The sequence below is a fragment of the Oncorhynchus keta genome, unplaced genomic scaffold (genome assembly GCF_023373465.1).
Source record: "Oncorhynchus keta strain PuntledgeMale-10-30-2019 unplaced genomic scaffold, Oket_V2 Un_contig_5926_pilon_pilon, whole genome shotgun sequence".
Classification (NCBI taxonomy): domain Eukaryota; kingdom Metazoa; phylum Chordata; class Actinopteri; order Salmoniformes; family Salmonidae; genus Oncorhynchus; species Oncorhynchus keta.
Genome location: NW_026288591.1, coordinates 15,857 through 34,561, shown reverse-complemented (window position 1 = coordinate 34,561; position 18,705 = coordinate 15,857). Strand labels below are relative to the sequence as shown.

At 51.7% G+C, this 18,705-nt stretch overlaps 1 protein-coding gene and 2 long non-coding RNA genes across 13 annotated transcripts; 2 read left to right on the top strand and 1 right to left on the bottom strand.

Moving 5' to 3' along the window:
* Positions 1-7,941: 7,941 nt before the first annotated feature.
* LOC127925616 (uncharacterized) lies at positions 7,942-15,846 on the bottom strand. 4 transcript variants are annotated; one of them, XR_008121600.1, is made up of 5 exons: positions 15,782-15,846; positions 13,332-13,463; positions 8,619-10,231; positions 8,467-8,586; positions 8,270-8,284 (listed from the first exon to the last, which is right to left on the bottom strand). It is a non-coding gene; the product is annotated as an uncharacterized LOC127925616 (long non-coding RNA). The 4 variants fall into 4 exon arrangements; XR_008121599.1 differs by having other exon boundaries at positions 8,709-10,231; XR_008121601.1 differs by lacking the exon at positions 8,270-8,284 and adding an exon at positions 7,942-7,956 and having other exon boundaries at positions 8,467-10,231.
* LOC127925617 (uncharacterized) lies at positions 10,238-11,521 on the top strand. The gene is made up of 3 exons (XR_008121602.1): positions 10,238-10,404; positions 10,496-10,556; positions 10,896-11,521. It is a non-coding gene; the product is annotated as an uncharacterized LOC127925617 (long non-coding RNA).
* A 740-nt stretch (positions 15,847-16,586) lies between the features above and the next one.
* On the top strand, positions 16,587-18,266 carry LOC127925618 (uncharacterized). 8 transcript variants are annotated; one of them, XM_052510641.1, is made up of 4 exons: positions 16,587-16,779; positions 16,823-16,996; positions 17,194-17,391; positions 17,436-18,266. In XM_052510641.1, exons 1-4 carry the CDS (start codon positions 16,623-16,625, stop codon positions 17,891-17,893), a joined length of 987 nt encoding a protein of 328 aa, XP_052366601.1. In that variant the 5' UTR covers positions 16,587-16,622; the 3' UTR covers positions 17,894-18,266. The 8 variants fall into 8 exon arrangements, 1 of the variants encoding a protein (XP_052366601.1); XR_008121605.1 differs by lacking the exon at positions 16,587-16,779 and having other exon boundaries at positions 16,812-16,996; positions 17,809-18,266; XR_008121609.1 differs by lacking the exon at positions 16,587-16,779 and having other exon boundaries at positions 16,812-16,996; positions 17,194-17,457; positions 17,700-18,266.
* Positions 18,267-18,705: the final 439 nt, after the last annotated feature.

The following is an 18,705-nucleotide window of genomic DNA, read 5'->3' as shown; positions in this document are numbered from 1 at the left end:
GATGGGGCCACAGTGTCTCCTGACCCCTCCTGTCTCAGCCTCCAGTATTTATGCTGCAGTAGTTTATGTGTCGGGGGCTAGGGTCAGTTTGTTATATCTGGAGTACTTCTCCTGTCCTATTCGGTGTCCTGTGTGAATCTAAGTGTGCGTTCTCTAATTCTCTCCTTCTCTCTTTCTTTCTCTCTCTCGGAGGACCTGAGCCCTAGGACCATGTCCCAGGACTACCTGACATGAGGACTCCTTGCTGTCCCCAGTCCACCTGGCCATGCTCCTGCTCCAGTTTCAACTGACCTGAGCCCTAGGACCGTGCCCCAGGACTACCTGACATGAAGGCTCCTTGCTGTCCCCAGTCCACCTGACTGTGCTGCTGCTCCAGTTTCAACTGTTCTGCCTTATTATTATTCGACCATGCTGGTCATTTATGAACATTTGAACATCTTGGTCATGTTCTGTTATAATCTCTACCCGGCACAGCCAGAAGAGGACTGGCCACCCCACATAGCCCGGTTCCTCTCTAGGTTTCTTCCTAGGTTTTGGCCTTTCTAGGGAGTTTTTCCTAGCCACCGTGCTTTTACACCTGCATTGTTTGCTGTTTGGGGTTTTAGGCTGGGTTTCTGTACAGCACTTTGAGATATCAGCTGATGTACGAAGGGCTATATAAATAAATTTGATTTGATTTGATTTGTAAAGTCCATGGAGAATAAGAGCACCTCCTCCCAGCTGCCCACTGCTCTGAGGCTAGGAAACACTGTAAAGTCCACGGAGAATAAGAGCACCTCCTCCCAGCTGCCCACTGCTCTGAGGCTAGGAAACACTGTAAAGTCCATGGAGAATAAGAGCACCTCCTCCCAGCTGCCCACTGCACTGAGGATAGGAAACACTGTAAAGTCCATGGAGAGTAAGAGCACCTCCTCCCAGCTGTCCACTGCACTGAGGCTAGGAAACACTGTAAAGTCCATGGAGAATAAGAGCACCTCCTCCCAGCTGCCCACTGCTCTGAGGCTAGGAAACACTGTAAAGTCCATGGAGAGTAAGAGCACCTCCTCCCAGCTGTCCACTGCACTGAGGATAGGAAACACTGTAAAGTCCATAGAGAATAAGAGCACCTCCTCCCAGCTGCCCACTGCACTGAGGATAGGAAACACTGTAAAGTCCATGGAGAATAAGAGCACCTCCTCCCAGCTGTCCACTGCACTGAGGATAGGAAACACTGTAAAGTCCATAGAGAATAAGAGCACCTCCTCCCAGCTGCCCACTGCTCTGAGGCTAGGAAACACTGTAAAGTCCATGGAGAATAAGATCACCTCCTCCCAGCTGCCCACTGCACTGAGGATAGGAAACACTGTAAAGTCCATGGAGAATAAGAGCACCTCCTCCCAGCTACTCACTGCTCTGAGGATAGGAAACACTGTAAAGTCCATGGAGAATAAGATCACCTCCTCCCAGCTGCCCACTGCACTGAGACTAGGAAACACTGTAAAGTCCATGGAGAATAAGAGCACCTCCTCCCAGCTGTTCACTGCACTGAGGCTAGGAAACACTGTAAAGTCCATGGAGAATAAGAGCACCTTCTCCCAGCTGCCCACTGCACTGAGGATAGGAAACACTGTAAAGTCCATGGAGAATAAGAGCACCTCCTCCCAGCTGTCCACTGCACTGAGGATAGGAAACACTGTAAAGTCCATGGAGAATAAGAGCACCTCCTCCCAGCTGCCCACTGCTCTGAGGCTAGGAAACACTGTAAAGTCCATGGAGAATAAGAGCACCTCCTCCCAGCTACCCACTGCTCTGAGGATAGGAAACACTGTAAAGTCCATGGAGAATAAGAGCACCTCCTCCCAGCTGCCCACTGCACTGAGGATAGGAAACACTGTAAAGTCCATGGAGAATAAGAGCACCTCCTCCCAGCTGCCCACTGCACTGAGGATAGGAAACACTGTAAAGTCCATGGAGAATAAGAGCACCTCCTCCCAGCTACCCACTGCTCTGAGGATAGGAAACACTCTAAAGTCCATGGAGAATAAGAGCACCTCCTCCCAGCTGCCCACTGCTCTGAGGCTAGGAAACACTGTAAAGTCCATGGAGAATAAGAGCACCTTCTCCCAGCTGCCCACTGCTCTGAGGATAGGAAACACTGTAAAGTCCATAGAGAATAAGAGCACCTCCTCCCAGCTGCCCACTGCACTGAGGATAGGAAACACTGTAAAGTCCATGGTGAATAAGAGCACCTCCTCACAGCTGCCCACTGCACTGAGGATAGGAAACACTGTAAAGTCCATGGTGAATAAGAGCACCTCCTCCCAGCTGCCCACTGCACTGAGGATAGGAAACACTGTAAAGTCCATAGAGAATAAGAGCACCTTCTCCCAGCTGCCCACTGCTCTGAGGCTAGGAAACACTGTAAAGTCCATGGAGAATAAGAGCACCTTCTCCCAGCTACCCACTACACTGAGGCTAGGAAACACTGTAAAGTCCATGGAGAATAAGAGCACCTCCTCCCAGCTGCCCACTGCTCTGAGGATAGGAAACACTGTCAACACCGATCATTTCAATAAGCAGTTTTCTACGACTGGCTTTCCACCTTGGCTACCCCTACTCCGGCCAACAGCTCTGTACCCCTACTCCGGCCAACAGCTCTGTACCCCAACCCCGGCCAACAGCTCTGTACCCCAACCCCGGCCAACAGCTCTGTACCCCTACCCCGGCCAACAGCTCTGTACCCCTACCCCGGCCAACAGCTCTGTACCCCTACCCCGGCCAACAGCTCTGTACCCCTACTCCGGCCAACAGCTCTGTACCCCTACTCCGGCCAACAGCTCTGTACCCCTACTCCGGCCAACAGCTCTGTACCCCAACCCCGGCCAACAGCTCTGTACCCCTACTCCGGCCAACAGCTCTGTACCCCAACCCCGGCCAACAGCTCTGTACCCCCTACCCCGGCCAACAGCTCTGTACCCCTACCCGGCCAACAGCTCTGTACCCCTACCCCGGCCAACAGCTCTGTACCCCTACTCCGGCCAACAGCTCTGTACCCCTACCCCCGGCCAACAGCTCTGTACCCCTACCCCGGCCAACAGCTCTGTACCCCTACTCCGGCCAACAGCTCTGTACCCCTACTCCGGCCAACAGCTCTGTACCCCTACTCCGGCCAACAGCTCTGTACCCCTACTCCGGCCAACAGCTCTGTACCCCTACCCCGGCCAACAGCTCTGTACCCCTACCCCGGCCAACAGCTCTGTACCCCTACCCCGGCCAACAGCTCTGTACCCCTACTCCGGCCAACAGCTCTGTACCCCTACCCCGGCCAACAGCTCTGTACCCCTACTCCGGCCAACAGCTCTGTACCCCTACCCCGGCCAACAGCTCTGTACCCCTACCCCGGCCAACAGCTCTGTACCCCTACCCCGGCCAACAGCTCTGTACCCCTACTCCGGCCAACAGCTCTGTACCCCTACTCCGGCCAACAGCTCTGTACCCCTACTCCGGCCAACAGCTCTGTACCCCTACCCCGGCCAACAGCTCTGTACCCCTACTCCGGCCAACAGCTCTGTACCCCTACTCCGGCCAACAGCTCTGTACCCCTACCCCGGCCAACAGCTCTGTACCCCTACCCCGGCCAACAGCTCTGTACCCCTACCCCGGCCAACAGCTCTGTACCCCTACCCCGGCCAACAGCTCTGTACCCCTACTCCGGCCAACAGCTCTGTACCCCTACTCCGGCCAACAGCTCTGTACCCCTACTCCGGCCAACAGCTCTGTACCCCTACCCCGGCCAACAGCTCTGTACCCCTACCCCGGCCAACAGCTCTGTACCCCTACTCCGGCCAACAGCTCTGTACCCCTACTCCGGCCAACAGCTCTGTACCCCTACTCCGGCCAACAGCTCTGTACCCCTACTCCGGCCAACAGCTCTGTACCCCTACTCCGGCCAACAGCTCTGTACCCCTACTCCGGCCAACAGCTCTGTACCCCTACTCCGGCCAACAGCTCTGTACCCCTACTCCGGCCAACAGCTCTGTACCCCTACTCCGGCCAACAGCTCTGTACCCCTACTCCGGCCAACAGCTCTGTACCCTACCCCGGCCAACAGCTCTGTACCCCTACTCCGCCAACAGCTCTGTACCCCTACTCCGGCCAACAGCTCTGTACCCCTACTCCGGCCAACAGCTCTGTACCCCTACTCCGGCCAACAGCTCTGTACCCCTACTCCGGCCAACAGCTCTGTACCCCTACTCCGGCCAACAGCTCTGTACCCCTACTCCGGCCAACAGCTCTGTACCCCTACTCCGGCCAACAGCTCTGTACCCCTACCCCGGCCAACAGCTCTGTACCCCTACTCCGGCCAACAGCTCTGTACCCCTACTCCGGCCAACAGCTCTGTACCCCTACTCAGCTCTGTACCCCCTACCCGGCCAACAGCTCTGTACCCCTACTCCGGCCAACAGCTCTGTACCCCTACCCGGCCAACAGCTCTGTACCCCTACTCCGGCCAACAGCTCTGTACCCCTACTCCGGCCAACAGCTCTGTACCCCTACCCCGGCCAACAGCTCTGTACCCTACCCCGGCCAACAGCTCTGTACCCCTACTCCGGCCAACAGCTCTGTACCCCTACTCCGGCCAACAGCTCTGTACCCGTACTCCGGCCAACAGCTCTGTACCCCTACTCCGGCCAACAGCTCTGTACCCCTACCCCGGCCAACAGCTCTGTACCCCTACCCCGGCCAACAGCTCTGTACCCCTACTCCGGCCAACAGCTCTGTACCCCTACTCCGGCCAACAGCTCTGTACCCCTACTCCGGCCAACAGCTCTGTACCCCTACTCCGGCCAACAGCTCTGTACCCCTACTCCGGCCAACAGCTCTGTACCCCTACTCCGGCCAACAGCTCTGTACCCCTACTCCGGCCAACAGCTCTGTACCCCTACTCCGGCCAACAGCTCTGTACCCCTACTCCGGCCAACAGCTCTGTACCCCTACTCCGGCCAACAGCTCTGTACCCCTACCCCGGCCAACAGCTCTGTACCCCTACCCCGGCCAACAGCTCTGTACCCCTACTCCGGCCAACAGCTCTGTACCCCTACTCCGGCCAACAGCTCTGTACCCCTACTCCGGCCAACAGCTCTGTACCCCTACTCCGGCCAACAGCTCTGTACCCCTACTCCGGCCAACAGCTTTGTACCCCTACCCGCCAACAGCTCTGTACCCCTACTCCGGCCAACAGCTCTGTACCCCTACTCCGGCCAACAGCTCTGTACCCCTACCCCGGCCAACAGCTCTGTACCCCTCCCCCGGCCAACAGCTCTGTACCCCTACTCCGGCCAACAGCTCTGTACCCCTACTCCGGCCAACAGCTCTGTACCCCTACTCCGGCCAACAGCTCTGTCCCCCCACAGCAGCTGGCCCAAAGCCTACCCCTACTCCGGCCAACAGCTCTGCACCCCCCCACAGCAACTGGCCCAAAGCCTACCCCCCCACAGCAGCTGGCCCAAAGCCTACCCCTACCCCGGCCAACAGTTCTGCACCCCCCCACAGCAGCTGGCCCAAAGCCTACCCCAACCCCGGCCAACAACTCTGCACCCCCCCACAGCAACTTGCCCAAGCCTACCCCTACCCCGGCCAACAGCTCTGCACCCCCCCACAGCAACTTGCCCAAGCCTACCCCTACCCCCTACCCCTACCCCGGCCAACAGCTCTGCACCCCCACAGCAACTTGCCCAAGCCTACCCCTACCCCGGCCAACAGCTCTGCAACCCCCCACAGCAACTTGCCCAAGCCTACCCCTACCCCGGCCAACAGCTCTGCACCCCCCCACAGCAACTGACCCAAGCCTACCCCTACCCCGGCCAACAGCTCTGCACCCCCCCACAGCAACTTGCCCAAGCCTACCCCTACCCCGGCCAACAGCTCTGCAACCCCCACAGCAACTTGCCCAAGCCTACCCCTACCCCGGCCAACAGCTCTGCACCCCCCACAGCAACTGACCCAAGCCTACCCCTACCCCGGCCAACAGCTCTGCACCCCCCCACAGCAACTTGCCCAAGCCTACCCCTACCCCGGCCAACAGCTCTGCAACCCCCCACAGCAACTAGCCCAAGCCTACCCCGCCAACAGCTCTGCACCCCCCCACAGCAACTAGCCCAAGCCTACCCCATTTCCCGTGTTCGAGCAAGGAGGCCCACAAACCTGACTCAGTTACACCAGCTCTTGTCAGTAGGAATGGGACAAAATTCACCCAACTTATTGTGGGAAGCTTGTGGAAGGCTACATGAAACATTTGACCCAAGTTAAACAATTTAAAGGCAAAGCTACCAAATACTAATTGAGTGTATGTAGACTTCTGACCCACTGGGAACGTGATGAAATAAATAATTCTCTCTGCTATTATTCTGACATTTCACATTCTTAAAATAAAGTGGTGATCCTAACTGACCTAAAACAGGGATTTTTTTTTACCAGGATTAAATGTCAGGAATTGTGAAAAACTGAGTTCAAATGTATTTGGCTAAAGTGTATGTAAACTTCAGAATTCATCTGTTAATGGACTGTTTTTAAATATAAATCACATTTTCATTTGACATACCCCAGTTTGGGAATACCTGCAATAAGACACCCCAGTTTGGGAATACCTGCAATAAGACACAGCACAGACACACCCCAGTATGGGAATACCTGCATTAAGACACAGCCCAGTTTGGGAATACCTGCAATAAGACACAGCCCAGTTTGGGAATACCTGCAATAAGACACAGCCCAGTTTGGGAATACCTGCAATAAGACACCCCAGTTTGGGAATACCTGCAATAAGACATACCCCAGTTTGGGAATACCTGCATTAAGACACAGCACAGACATACCCCAGTTTGGGAATACCTGCAATAAGACACAGCACAGACAAACCCCAGTATGGGAATACCTGCAATAAGACACAGCACAGACATACCCCAGTATGGGAATACCTGCAATAAGACACAGCACAGACATACCTGCAATAGACACACCCCAGTTTGGGAATACCCTGCAATAAGACACAGCACAGACAAACCCCAGTTTGGGAATACCTGCAATAAGACACAGCACAGACATACCCCAGTATGGGAATACCTGCAATAAGACACACAAACCCAGACAATACCTGCAGTGGGAATACCTGCAATAAGACACAGCACAGACATACCCCAGTTTGGGAATACCTGCAATAAGACACAGCACAGACAAACCCCAGTTTGGGAATACCTGCAATAAGACACAGCACAGACATACCCCAGTATGGGAATACCTGACAATACACCCAGACAGTATTTGGGAATACCTGCAATAAGACACAGCACAGACATACCCCAGTATGGGAATACCTGCAATAAGACATACCCCAGTATGGGAATACCTGCAATAAGACACAGCACAGACAAACCCCAGTTTGGGAATACCTGCAATAAGACACACCCCAGTATGGGAATACCTGCAATAAGACACACCCCAGTATGGGAATACCTGCAATAAGACACACCCCAGTATGGGAATACCTGCAATAAGACACACCCCAGTATGGGAATACCTGCAATAAGACACACCCCAGTATGGGAATACCTGCAATAAGACACACCCCAGTATGGGAATACCTGCAATAAGACACAGCACAGACACACCCCAGTTTGGGAATACCTGCAATAAGACACACCCCAGTATGGGAATACCTGCAATAAGACACAGTACAGACAAACCCCAGTTTGGGAATACCTGCAATAAGACACAGTACAGACAAACCCCAGTTTGGGAATACCTGCAATAAGACACAGCACAGACACACCCCAGTATGGGAATACCTGCAATAAGACACAGCACAGACATACCCCAGTTTGGGAATACCTGCAATAAGACACCCCAGTTTGGGAATACCTGCAATAAGACACCCCAGTTTGGGAATACCTGCATTAAGACACCCCAGTTTGGGAATACCTGACACACCCCAGTTTGGGAATACCTGCAATAAGACACCCCCAGTTTGGGAATACCTGCAATAAGACACACCCCAGTTTGGGAATACCTGCAATAAGACACCCCAGTTTGGGAATACCTGCACTAAGACACCCCAGTTTGGGAATACCTGCAATAAGACACCCCAGTTTGGGAATACCTGCATTAAGACACCCCAGTTTGGGAATACCTGCATTAAGACACCCCAGTTTGGGAATACCTGCAATAAGACACCCCAGTATGGGAATACCTGCATTAAGACACCCCAGTTTGGGAATACCTGCATTAAGACACCCCAGTTTGGGAATACCTGACAAGACCCCCAGTTTGGGAATACCTGCAATAAGACACCCCCCAGTTTGGGAATACCTGCATTAAGACACCCCCAGTTTGGGAATACCTGCAATAAGACACCCCAGTTTGGGAATACCTGCAATAAGACACCCCAGTTTGGGAATACCTGCATTAAGACACCCCCCAGTTTGGGAATACCTGCATTAAGACACCCCAGTTTGGGAATACCTGCATTAAGACACCCCAGTTTGGGAATACCTGCATTAAGACACCCCAGTTTGGGAATACCTGCATTAAGACACCCCAGTTTGGGAATACCTGCAATAAGACACACCCCAGTATGGGAATACCTGCATTAAGACACCCCAGTTTGGGAATACCTGCAATAAGACACCCCAGTTTGGGAATACCTGCAATAAGACACCCCAGTTTGGGAATACCTGCATTAAGACACCCCAGTTTGGGAATACCTGCATTAAGACACCCCAGTTTGGGAATACCTGCATTAAGACACCCCAGTATGGGAATACCTGCATTAAGACACAGCACAGACATATTTTGATGAATCCATTTTAATGGAAAATGTAAAACCCCTTTGAACTTCAATGTACAAAGCATATAACACCTGCACTTTTAAAATTACAAATTGAAGCAAGCCATGTTTTAAAAAATACATCAGTGAATGTATATATGTATATATTTACACAATTGTTATCGTTTAAACGTCAAAATTTGAATAAATTATTTTTTGTGTGTAAATGTCTCCATTTTACAGTGAATACTTCTTAATAAAATGCTGAAGTGTATTTTTCATTTCGTCTTTTTTTTACACAATACAACTGTACACGGTTTCATACAATAGTTTGGCAGTTGGTTTTTAAAAGATATGGCATGAGGACGAATTCAGCAGCGACTCCCAGAGTTCTCGGCGACAGCTGAAGTCTGTTTCCTCTCACAGTAACTGTCTCAATGTAGGAAACGGCATCCGTCTCACAACTCATCATTTAGCTAACTGTACAAGTCACATTTACATTTCATCTAGAACATCATCGCATTTACAACTCCTATAAAATAAATACATCATTTTCACAGAAACAAAATACAACAGTTTGAAAGAAAAACATGAACTAAACAAACAGAGAACAGAAGGTTCCAGAACAGCAGTCAGAGCTGTGAGACCAGATTCTACTGAACTCAGTTCTCCTGATGCTGTGGTAGCGATGCTGCTGTGGTTAGTATCCTGATGCTGGGTAGTGATGCTGCTGTGGTTAGTATCCTGATGCTGTGGTAGCGATGCTGCTGTGGTCAGTATCCTGATGCTGGGTGGTGATGCTGCTGTGGTCAGTATCCTGATGCTGGGTGGTGATGCTGCTGTGGTCAGTATCCTGATGCTGGGTAGCGAAGCTGCTGTGGTCAGTATCCTGATGCTGGGTGGTGATGCTGCTGTGGTCAGTATCCTGATGCTGGGTGGTGATGCTGCTGTGGTCAGTATCCTGATGCTGGGTGGTGATGCTGCTGTGGTCAGTATCCTGATGCTGGGTGGTGATGCTGCTGTGGTCAGTATCCTGATGCTGGGTAGCGAAGCTGCTGTGGTCAGTATCCTGATGCTGGGTAGTGATGCTGCTGTGGTCAGTATCCTGATGCTGGGTAGTGATGCTGGTCAGTAACATGTAGTTCTAGTGTGTTGTAGTGTGTTCTGCTGTTGTAGTTAGTGTCAGTGTGTATATATATATCTGTTCCAGGCTGAAGGAAGATGTCTCAGAGAGGGAGGCGCCAGAGAGGGAGGCGCCAGAGAGGGAGGAGCCAGAGAGGGAGGAGCCATAGAGGGAGGAGCCAGAGAGGGAGGAGCCAGAGAGGGAGGAGCCAGGGGGACTGCGGGTCAGGAATTCTCTTCCTCCTCCTGGCTGTACCTCCTCAGCGACGTCAATGCATCCTTCACAGAGTGGAACAAGATGTTCTTTACCTGGGTAGAAGACAGAGAGGAGAGGTTAAACAGGAGGGAGAGAGAGGAGAGGTTAAACAGGAGGGAGAGGACAGAGAGGAGAGGTTAAACAGGAGGGAGAGAGAGAGGAGAGGTTAAACAGGAGGGAGAGGACAGAGAGGAGAGGTTAAACAGGAGGGAGAGAGAGAGGAGAGGTTAAACAGGAGGGAGAGGACAGAGAGGAGGGGTTAAACAGGAGGGAGAGAGAGGAGAGGAGGGGTTAAACAGGAGGGAGAGAGAGGAGAGGTTAAACAGGAGGGAGAGGACAGAGAGGAGAGGTTAAACAGGAGGGAGAGAGAGAGGAGAGGTTAAACAGGAGGGAGAGGACAGAGAGGAGGGGTTAAACAGGAGGGAGAGAGAGGAGAGGAGGGGTTAAACAGGAGGGAGAGACAGAGAGGAGAGGTTAAACAGGAGGGAGAGAGAGAGAGGAGAGGTTAAACAGGAGGGAGAGAGAGGAGAGGAGAGGTTAAACAGGAGGGAGAGGAGAGATAGAGAGAGAGAGACAGAGGACAGAGAGGAGAGGTTAAACAGGAGGGAGAGACAGAGAGGAGAGGTCAAACAGGAGGGAGAGAGAGAGAGGAGAGGTTAAACAGGAGGGAGAGACAGAGAGGAGAGGTTAAACAGGAGGGAGAGACAGAGAGGAGAGGTTAAACAGGAGGGAGAGAGAGAGGAGAGGTTAAACAGGAGGGAGAGACAGAGAGGAGAGGTTAAACAGGAGGGAGAGACAGAGAGGAGAGGTTAAACAGGAGGGAGAGACAGAGAGAGAGATGGAGATGAGGGAGAGACAGAGAGGAGAGAGAGAGAGACGGAGAGGACAGAGAGGAGAGGTTAAACCGGAGGGAGGGACAGAGAGAGATGGAGAGGAGGGAGAGACAGAGAGGAGAGGTTAAACAGGAGGGAGAGACAGAGAGAGATGGAGATGAGGGAGAGACAGAGAGAGAGATGGAGAGAGGGAGAGGACAGAGAGGAGAGGTTAAACAGGAGGGAGAGATACTTTAAAATATACGTACACCTTTATTGGCCCAATAGTTAAATAAATAAAGTTGCACTTTGCAGAAATTGCTCCTCCATTTCCTGGTTGCTAAAACTAAGTTTGTCTAATTTCAGGTTGTAACAAAATAAGACACAATTCTCAAAACCGCTGTGATTGGTTACCACTTTACTGCTGTGAAATATATTTTCCAGAACCAAGAATATTGGTTACCACTTTTACTGGACACCCAGCGTCATAACCTGTTATATATCTCATATATATATATACAGTTTGACCCAAGACCCTGTCCTGGTCCCCTGTACCCCTGTCCTGGTCCCCTGTACCCCTGTCCTGTTCCCCTGTCCTGGTCCCCTGTACCCCTGTCCTGGTCCCCTGTATCCCTGTACCCCTGTCCTGGTCCCCTGTACCCCTGTCCTGGTCCCCTGTACCCCTGTCCTGGTCCCCTGTACCCCTGTCCTGGTCCCCTGTACCCCTGTCCTGGTCCCCTGTACCCCTGTCCTGGTCCCCTGTACCCCTGTCCTGGTCCCCTGTACCCCTGTCCTGGTCCCCTGAAGAGCTCCCAGAAGAGAACTCCTTCGTTGTACTTGTCTCTGTTTTGAGTTTTATTACAGACACAAAGCCTGTTTCTCCTTCACTCCCAGAAGAGAGCTCCTTCGTTGTACTCGTCTCTGTTTTGTACCGTGGTGATACTATGTCCACCGCCTTCAGAAAATATTCAAACCCCTCGACTTATCCACATTCTGTTGTGTTACAGGCCTGAATTCAAAATGGATTCTCACTCATCTACACACAATACCCCACCATGTTACAGTGAAAATATGTTTTTAGGAATTTCTGCAAATGTATTAAAAATGAAATACAGAAATCTCATTTACATAAGTGTCAACACCCCCTGAGTCAATACTCGGTAGAATCACCTTTGGCAGCGATCAGAGCAGAGAGTCTTTCTGGGTAATTCCCTGAGAGGTTTCCAAACCTGATTTATGTAACATTGGCCCATTATTCTTGCTCTGTCAAATGAGTTGTTGATCATTGTCAGACATCCATTTTCAGGTCTTGCCGTAGATTTAAGTCAAAACTCTAAGTAGGCAAGTCAGGAACATTCAATGTTGTCTTGGCAACTCCAGTGTAGATTTGGCCTTGTGTTTTAGATGATTGTCCTGCTAAAAGGCGAATTCATCTCCCACTGTCTGGTGGAAAGCAGACAACCAGGTTTTCGCCTGTGCTTAGCTCAATTTCATTTATTTATTTTTTTTATCCTGAAAAACTCCCTAGTCCTTCCCGATGACAAGCATACCCCTAACATGACGCAGCCACCACAATGCATGAAAATATGAAGAGTGTTACTCAGTGATGTGTTGGATTTGCACCAAAAATAACGCTTTGTATTCAGGACATAAAGTTAATTTCTTTGCAGTATTTCTTTAGTGCCTTGTTGCAAACAGGATGCATGTTTTCGAATATTTGTATTCTGTACAGGCTTCCTTCTTTTCACTCTGTCTTTTAGGTTAGTATTGTGGAGTAACTACTATGTTGTGGATCCATCCTCAGTTTTCTCCCATCACAGCCATTAAACTCTGTAACTGTTTTAAAGTCACCATTGACCTCATGGTAAAATCCCTGAGCGGTTTCCTTCTTCTCCAGCAACTAAGTTAGTAAGGACGCCTGTATCTTGGTAGTGACTGGGTTTATTGATACACCACCCAAATCATTTCACCATGCTCCATGATATACAATGTATTTTCCCATCTACCAATAGGTGCCCTTCTTCCTGAGGCAATGGAAAACCTCCATGTTCTTTGTGGTTGAATCTGTGTTTAAAATGATGAAGTATTATGGAGTATTTTGACACAAAATCTCAATTGAATCAATTTTAAATTCAGGCTGTAACAACAAAATGTGGAAAAGTCCAGGGGTGTGAATCATTTCTGAAGGCCCTGTATGTAGAGAACATTAAAAGGGCATTCTGTGATTCAAACAAAAAAGTAGTTAATTTTAAGTCCTAATATGGATGTATCAATGTCACTTTAAAGGGAAACGCATTGAGATGAGAACAGGAGACGACAGGGTTCGTCACAGCAAACCCACCTGTAGTTTATCTTCGTAGTTGGGCTCTTCTCTGGAGGATCTCAGTTCCTGTGTCAGGTGGAAGGAGTGGAATACATGCTCTGGAGACACAAAGTCATTTATCACCTGGACACAACTGTGAAGGTTCTGCACCTGTCAGAGGGGGAGGGGGAGAGGAGAGAGAAGGGGGAGAGGAGAGAGAAGGGGGAGAGAGAGAGAAGGGGGGAGAGGAGAGAGAAGGGGGAGAGGAGAGAGAAGGGGGGAGAGGAGAGAGAAGGGGGGAGAGAGAGAGAAGGGGGGAGAGAGAGAGAGAAGGGGGAGAGAGAGAGAGAGGGGGGAGAGAGAGAGAGAAGGGGGAGAGGAGAGAGAAGGGGGGAGAGAGAGAGAGAGGGGAGAGGAGAGAGAAGGGGGGAGAGAGAGAGAAGGGGGAGAGAGAGAGAAGGGGAGAGGAGAGAGAAGGGGGAGAGAGAGAGAGAAGGGGGAGAGAGAGAAGGGGGAGAGAGAGAGAAGGGGGAGAGGAGAGAGAAGGGGGAGAGAGAGAAGGGGGAGAGGAGAGAGAAGGGGAGAGGAGAGAGAAGGGGGAGAGAGAGAAGGGGAGAGGAGAGAGAAGGGGGGAGAGAGAGAGAAGGGGGAGAGGAGAGAGAAGGGGGAGAGGAGAGAGAAGGGGGAGAGGAGAGAGAAGGGGGAGAGGAGAGAGAAGGGGAGAGGAGAGAGAAGGGGGGAGAGGGGAGGGGGAGAAAGAAGTGGAGAGAAAGGGGGAGAGGGGAGGGGAGAGAAAGAAGTGGAGAGAGGGAGGGGAGAGAGGGGGAGGGCGGGGGAGAGAGAGGGAGGGGAGGGAGGGGGAGAGAAAGAGAAGGGGAGAGAGGATTGAGAACATGTATCACTAGAAGGCAGTGAGTTCCAACAGAACAGAGCAGAGTGGCAGTAGGCTCTCCTCTTATCTGACTAGTTCAATATAACACCTACAAGGCAATCTGGACATCTACTATACTGGTACAGCAGACAACAGAAACAAGATAAGAAGAGGGAGAGAGAGACCGAAAGAGAGGGAAATTGGGTCAGAGAGAGAGAGACGTAAAGACAGAGAGAGAAGTATAACATGAGGCCATCACAAGGTGGGACAGGTGCTAAGGGGATATGTGATCAGGTTTCAGTGGTTGTCAGTCCTGGTCCTGGGGAACCCAAGGGGACAGAGACAGCAGAGTCATGTCTACTGTATCTGTGGTTGTCAGTCCTGGGGAACCCAAGGGGACAGAGACAGCAGAGTCATGTCTACTGTATCAGTGGTTGTCAGTCCTGGTCCTGGGGAACCCAAGGGGACAGAGACAGCAGAGTCATGTCTACTGTATCAGTGGTTGTCAGTCCTGGGGAACCCAAGGGGACAGAGACAGCAGAGTCATGTCTACTGTATCAGTGGTTGTCAGTCCTGGTCCTGGGGAACCCAAGGGGACAGAGACAGCAGAGCCATGTCTACTGTATCAGTGGTTGTGAGTCCTGGTCCTGGGGAACCCAAGGGGACAGAGACAGCAGAGCCATGTCTACTGTATCAGTGGTTGTCAGTCCTGGGGAACCCAAGGGGACAGAGACAGCAGAGCCATGTCTACTGTATCAGTGGTTGTCAGTCCTGGGGAACCCAAGGGGACAGAGACAGCAGAGTCATGTCTACTGTATCAGTGGTTGTCAGTCCTGGGGAACCCAAGGGGACAGAGACAGCAGAGTCATGTCTACTGTATCAGTGGTTGTCAGTCCTGGTCCTGGGGAACCCAAGGGGACAGAGACAGCAGAGTCATGTCTACTGTATCAGTGGTTGTCAGTCCTGGGAACCCAAGGGGACAGAGACAGCAGAGTCAACCATGTTGTTGTCATGTGTTGTCATGTTGTGTTGTTGTCATGTTGTGTTGTTGCCATGTGTTGTTACCATGTTGTTGTCATGTTGTGTTGTTGCCATGTGGCTACCATGTTGTTGTCATGTTGTGTTGTTGCCATGTGTTGCTACCATGTTGTTGTCATGTTGTGTTGTTGCCATGTTGCTACCATGTTGTTGTCATGTTGTGTTGTTGCCATGTGTTGTCATGTTGTGTGTCATGTTGTGTTGTTACCATGTTTGTCATGTTGTGTTGTTGTCATGTGTTGTCATGTTGTTTGTTGTCATGTTGTGTTGTTGCCATGTGTTGCTACCATGTTGTTGTCATGTTGTGTTGTTGTCATGTGTTGTCATGTTGTGTTGTTGTCATGTTGTGTTGTTGCCATGTGTTGCTACCATGTTGTTGTCATGTTGTGTTGTTGCCATGTGTTGTCATGTTGTGTTGTTGTCATGTTGTGTTGTTGCCATGTTGCTACCATGTTGTTGCTACCATGTTGTTGTCATGTTGTGTTGTTGTCATGTGTTGTCATGTTGTGTTGTTGTCATGTTGTGTGTTGCATGTTGTGCTACCATGTTGCCATGTTCAAACTAAATCTACCAGAGGTACCTGGTGCAGCGCCCGGCCGGGATGAGGACGGAGTCCCCCAGGAACTGAACCACGGTCAAGCCCTGTCATGCTTCCCACAGACGTTCCTGCTTGTCATGTTCTGATTGTTGCCTGTGAAATCTCCGCCCCCTGTTTAGCAACCTGCTGACAACACATGAAGAACACACAGCTAAGATTATACACAGAAACTACACAGGAGAGGTTGACTGATGAGCTAATTCAGATGGACGGACATGTTGACAGACGGACAGGCAAACCTGATGGAGGAGGACATCAGTAGAACAGACAGTAAACCAGTTGGACAGTCATGTTCAAGGACCAGGTCAGAATCAGGACAGGACCAGGCCAGGTTCACCAGGTCAGATTCAGGACAGCACCAGGTCCGGGACAGCACCAGGTTAGGGACAGGAGGTCCCCAGGAAGGACCAGGTCAGACAGGGCACGGTTCAGGACAGCACCAAGTCAGATTTAGGACAGCATCAGGTCAGATCCTCCCAGGTCAGACAGGACTGACCAGGTCAGATTCCTGGACCAGGTCACCAGCCCAGGCAGATTCAGGACTCAGATTGGACAGCACCAGGTCAGATCTGCTGAACCAGGTCTCCGCCCCAGGACAGCACCAGGTCAGATTAGCAGGACCAGGTCAGATTCAGGACAGGACACAGGTCAGATTCAGGACAGGTCACAGCTAAGATTAGACACAGAAAGGTCAGACAGGACAGCACCAGGTTGACTGAACAGCCAGGTCAGATTCAGGACAGCACCAGGTCCGGGACAGCACCAGGTTAGATTAGGACAGGACCAGGTCAGATTCAGGACAGGACCAGGTCAGATTCAGGGCATGGTCAGATTCAGGACAGCACCAAGTCAGATTCAGGACAGGACCAGGTCAGATTCAGGACAGGACCAGGTCAGATTCAGGACAGGACCAGGTCAGATTCAGGACAGGACCAGGTCAGATTCAGGACAGCACCAGGTCAGATTCAGGACAGCACCAGGTCAGATTAGGACAGGACCAGGTCAGATTCAGGACAGCACCAGGTCAGATTCAGGACAGCACCAGGTCAGATTCAGGACAGGACCAGGTCAGATTCAGGACAGCACCAGGTCAGATTAGAACAGGACCAGGTCAGATTCAGGACAGGACCAGGTCAGATTCAGGACAGCACCAGGTTAGATTAGAACAGGACCAGGTCAGATTCAGGACAGCACCAGGTTAGATTAGAACAGGACCAGGTCAGATTCAGGACAGCACCAGGTCAGATTCAGGACAGCACCAGGTCAGATTCAGGACAGCACCAGGTCAGATTCAGGACAGCACCAGGTCAGATTCAGGACAGCACCAGGTCAGATTCAGGACAGGACCAGGTCAGATTCAGGACAGGACCAGATCAGATTCAGGACAGCACCAGGTCAGATTCAGGACAGCACCAGGTCAGATTCAGGACAGCACCAGGTCAGATTCAGGACAGCACCAGGTCAGATTCAGGACAGCACCAGGTCAGATTCAGGACAGGACCAGGTCAGATTCAGGACAGGACCAGATCAGATTCAGGACAGCATCGGGTCAGATTCAGGACAGCACCAGGTCAGATTCAGGACAGCACCAGGTCAGATTCAGGACAGGACCAGGTCAGATTCAGGACAGCACCAGGTCAGATTCAGGACAGCACCAGGTCAGATTCAGGACAGCACCAGGTCAGATTCAGGACAGCACCAGGTCAGATTCAGGACAGCACCAGGTCAGATTCAGGACAGCACCAGGTCAGATTCAGGACAGGACCAGGTCAGATTCAGGACAGGACCAGATCAGATTCAGGACAGGACCAGGTCAGATTCAGGACAGCACCAGGTCAGATTCAGGACAGCACCAGGTCAGATTCAGGACAGGACCAGGTCAGATTCAGGACAGCACCAGGTCAGATTCAGGACAGGACCAGGTCAGATTCAGGACAGCACCAGGTTAGATTAGAACAGGACCAGGTCAGATTCAGGACAGCACCAGGTCAGATTCAGGACAGCACCAGGTCAGATTCAGGACAGCACCAGGTCAGATTCAGGACATCAGTGACGTTCCTCAGTAAACCAGACAGAGACAAGGCTGCAGGATGAGATACCCATCATCCACAGAACAGTACAACCACAACACACAGTTCAGTAAGCAATAAAGTGTCTCGTCTGTCAGGCTGGGCTGCTGTGTCCCGTAGAAAAACTCCTCCCTCTGAAGGACTAGAGTGGAGAGAGGAGGAGAGAGAGGGAGAGGAGGAGGGTAGGAGAGAGAGGGAGGGGAGGAGAGGGAGGGAGAGGAGGAGGGGAGGAGAGGGAGGGAGAGGAGGAGGGGAGGAGAGAGACGTGATCCTGGGCTGCTGTGTTCCATCGTAAAACAACTCCCTCTGACTAATTGGTTTTATAAGAGCATCCAGGGACGAGAGAGAGGGAGAGGAGGAGAAAGAGAGGGAGAGGAGGAGAAAGAGAGGGAGAGGAGGAGGAGGAGAGGGAGAGGAGGAGGGGAGGAGAGAGAGGAGGAGAGAGAGAGGGAGAGGAGGAGGAGGGGAGGAGAGAGAGGGAGAGGAGGAGGGGAGGAGGAGAGAGAGGAGGAGAGAGAGAGAGGAGAGGAGGAGGGGAGGAGAGAGAGAGGAGGAGGAGAGAGAGAGGGGAGGGGAGGAGAGGAGAGTGGAGGAGGAGAGAGAGAGAGGAGGAGGAGGAGAGGAGAGAGGAGGAGGAGAGAGAGAGAGAGAGGAGGAGGAGAGGAGAGAGACGTGATGCTGGGCTGCTGTGTCCCATAGTAAAACAACTCCCTCAGACTGATGGGTTTTATCAGGGCATCTAGAGAGGAGGAGAGGGAGAGGAGGAGTGGAGGAGAGAGAGAGAAAAGAGAGAGGGAGAGAGAACCAGAGAGAGAGAGACGTGATGCTTGTCATTCA

Bases quoted from the DNA above. Each gene is read 5' to 3' on its own strand.
- LOC127925618 (XM_052510641.1), top strand. From the start codon at position 16,623: ATGGTCAGATTCAGGACAGCACCAAGTCAGATTCAGGACAGGACCAGG. The intron at 16,780-16,822 runs GTCAGATTAGGA...GGACAGCACCAG, and splicing joins CAGATTCAGGACAGCACCAG to GTCAGATTCAGGACAGCACC. The intron at 17,392-17,435 runs GTCAGATTCAGG...GGACAGCACCAG, and splicing joins CAGATTCAGGACAGCACCAG to GTCAGATTCAGGACAGCACC.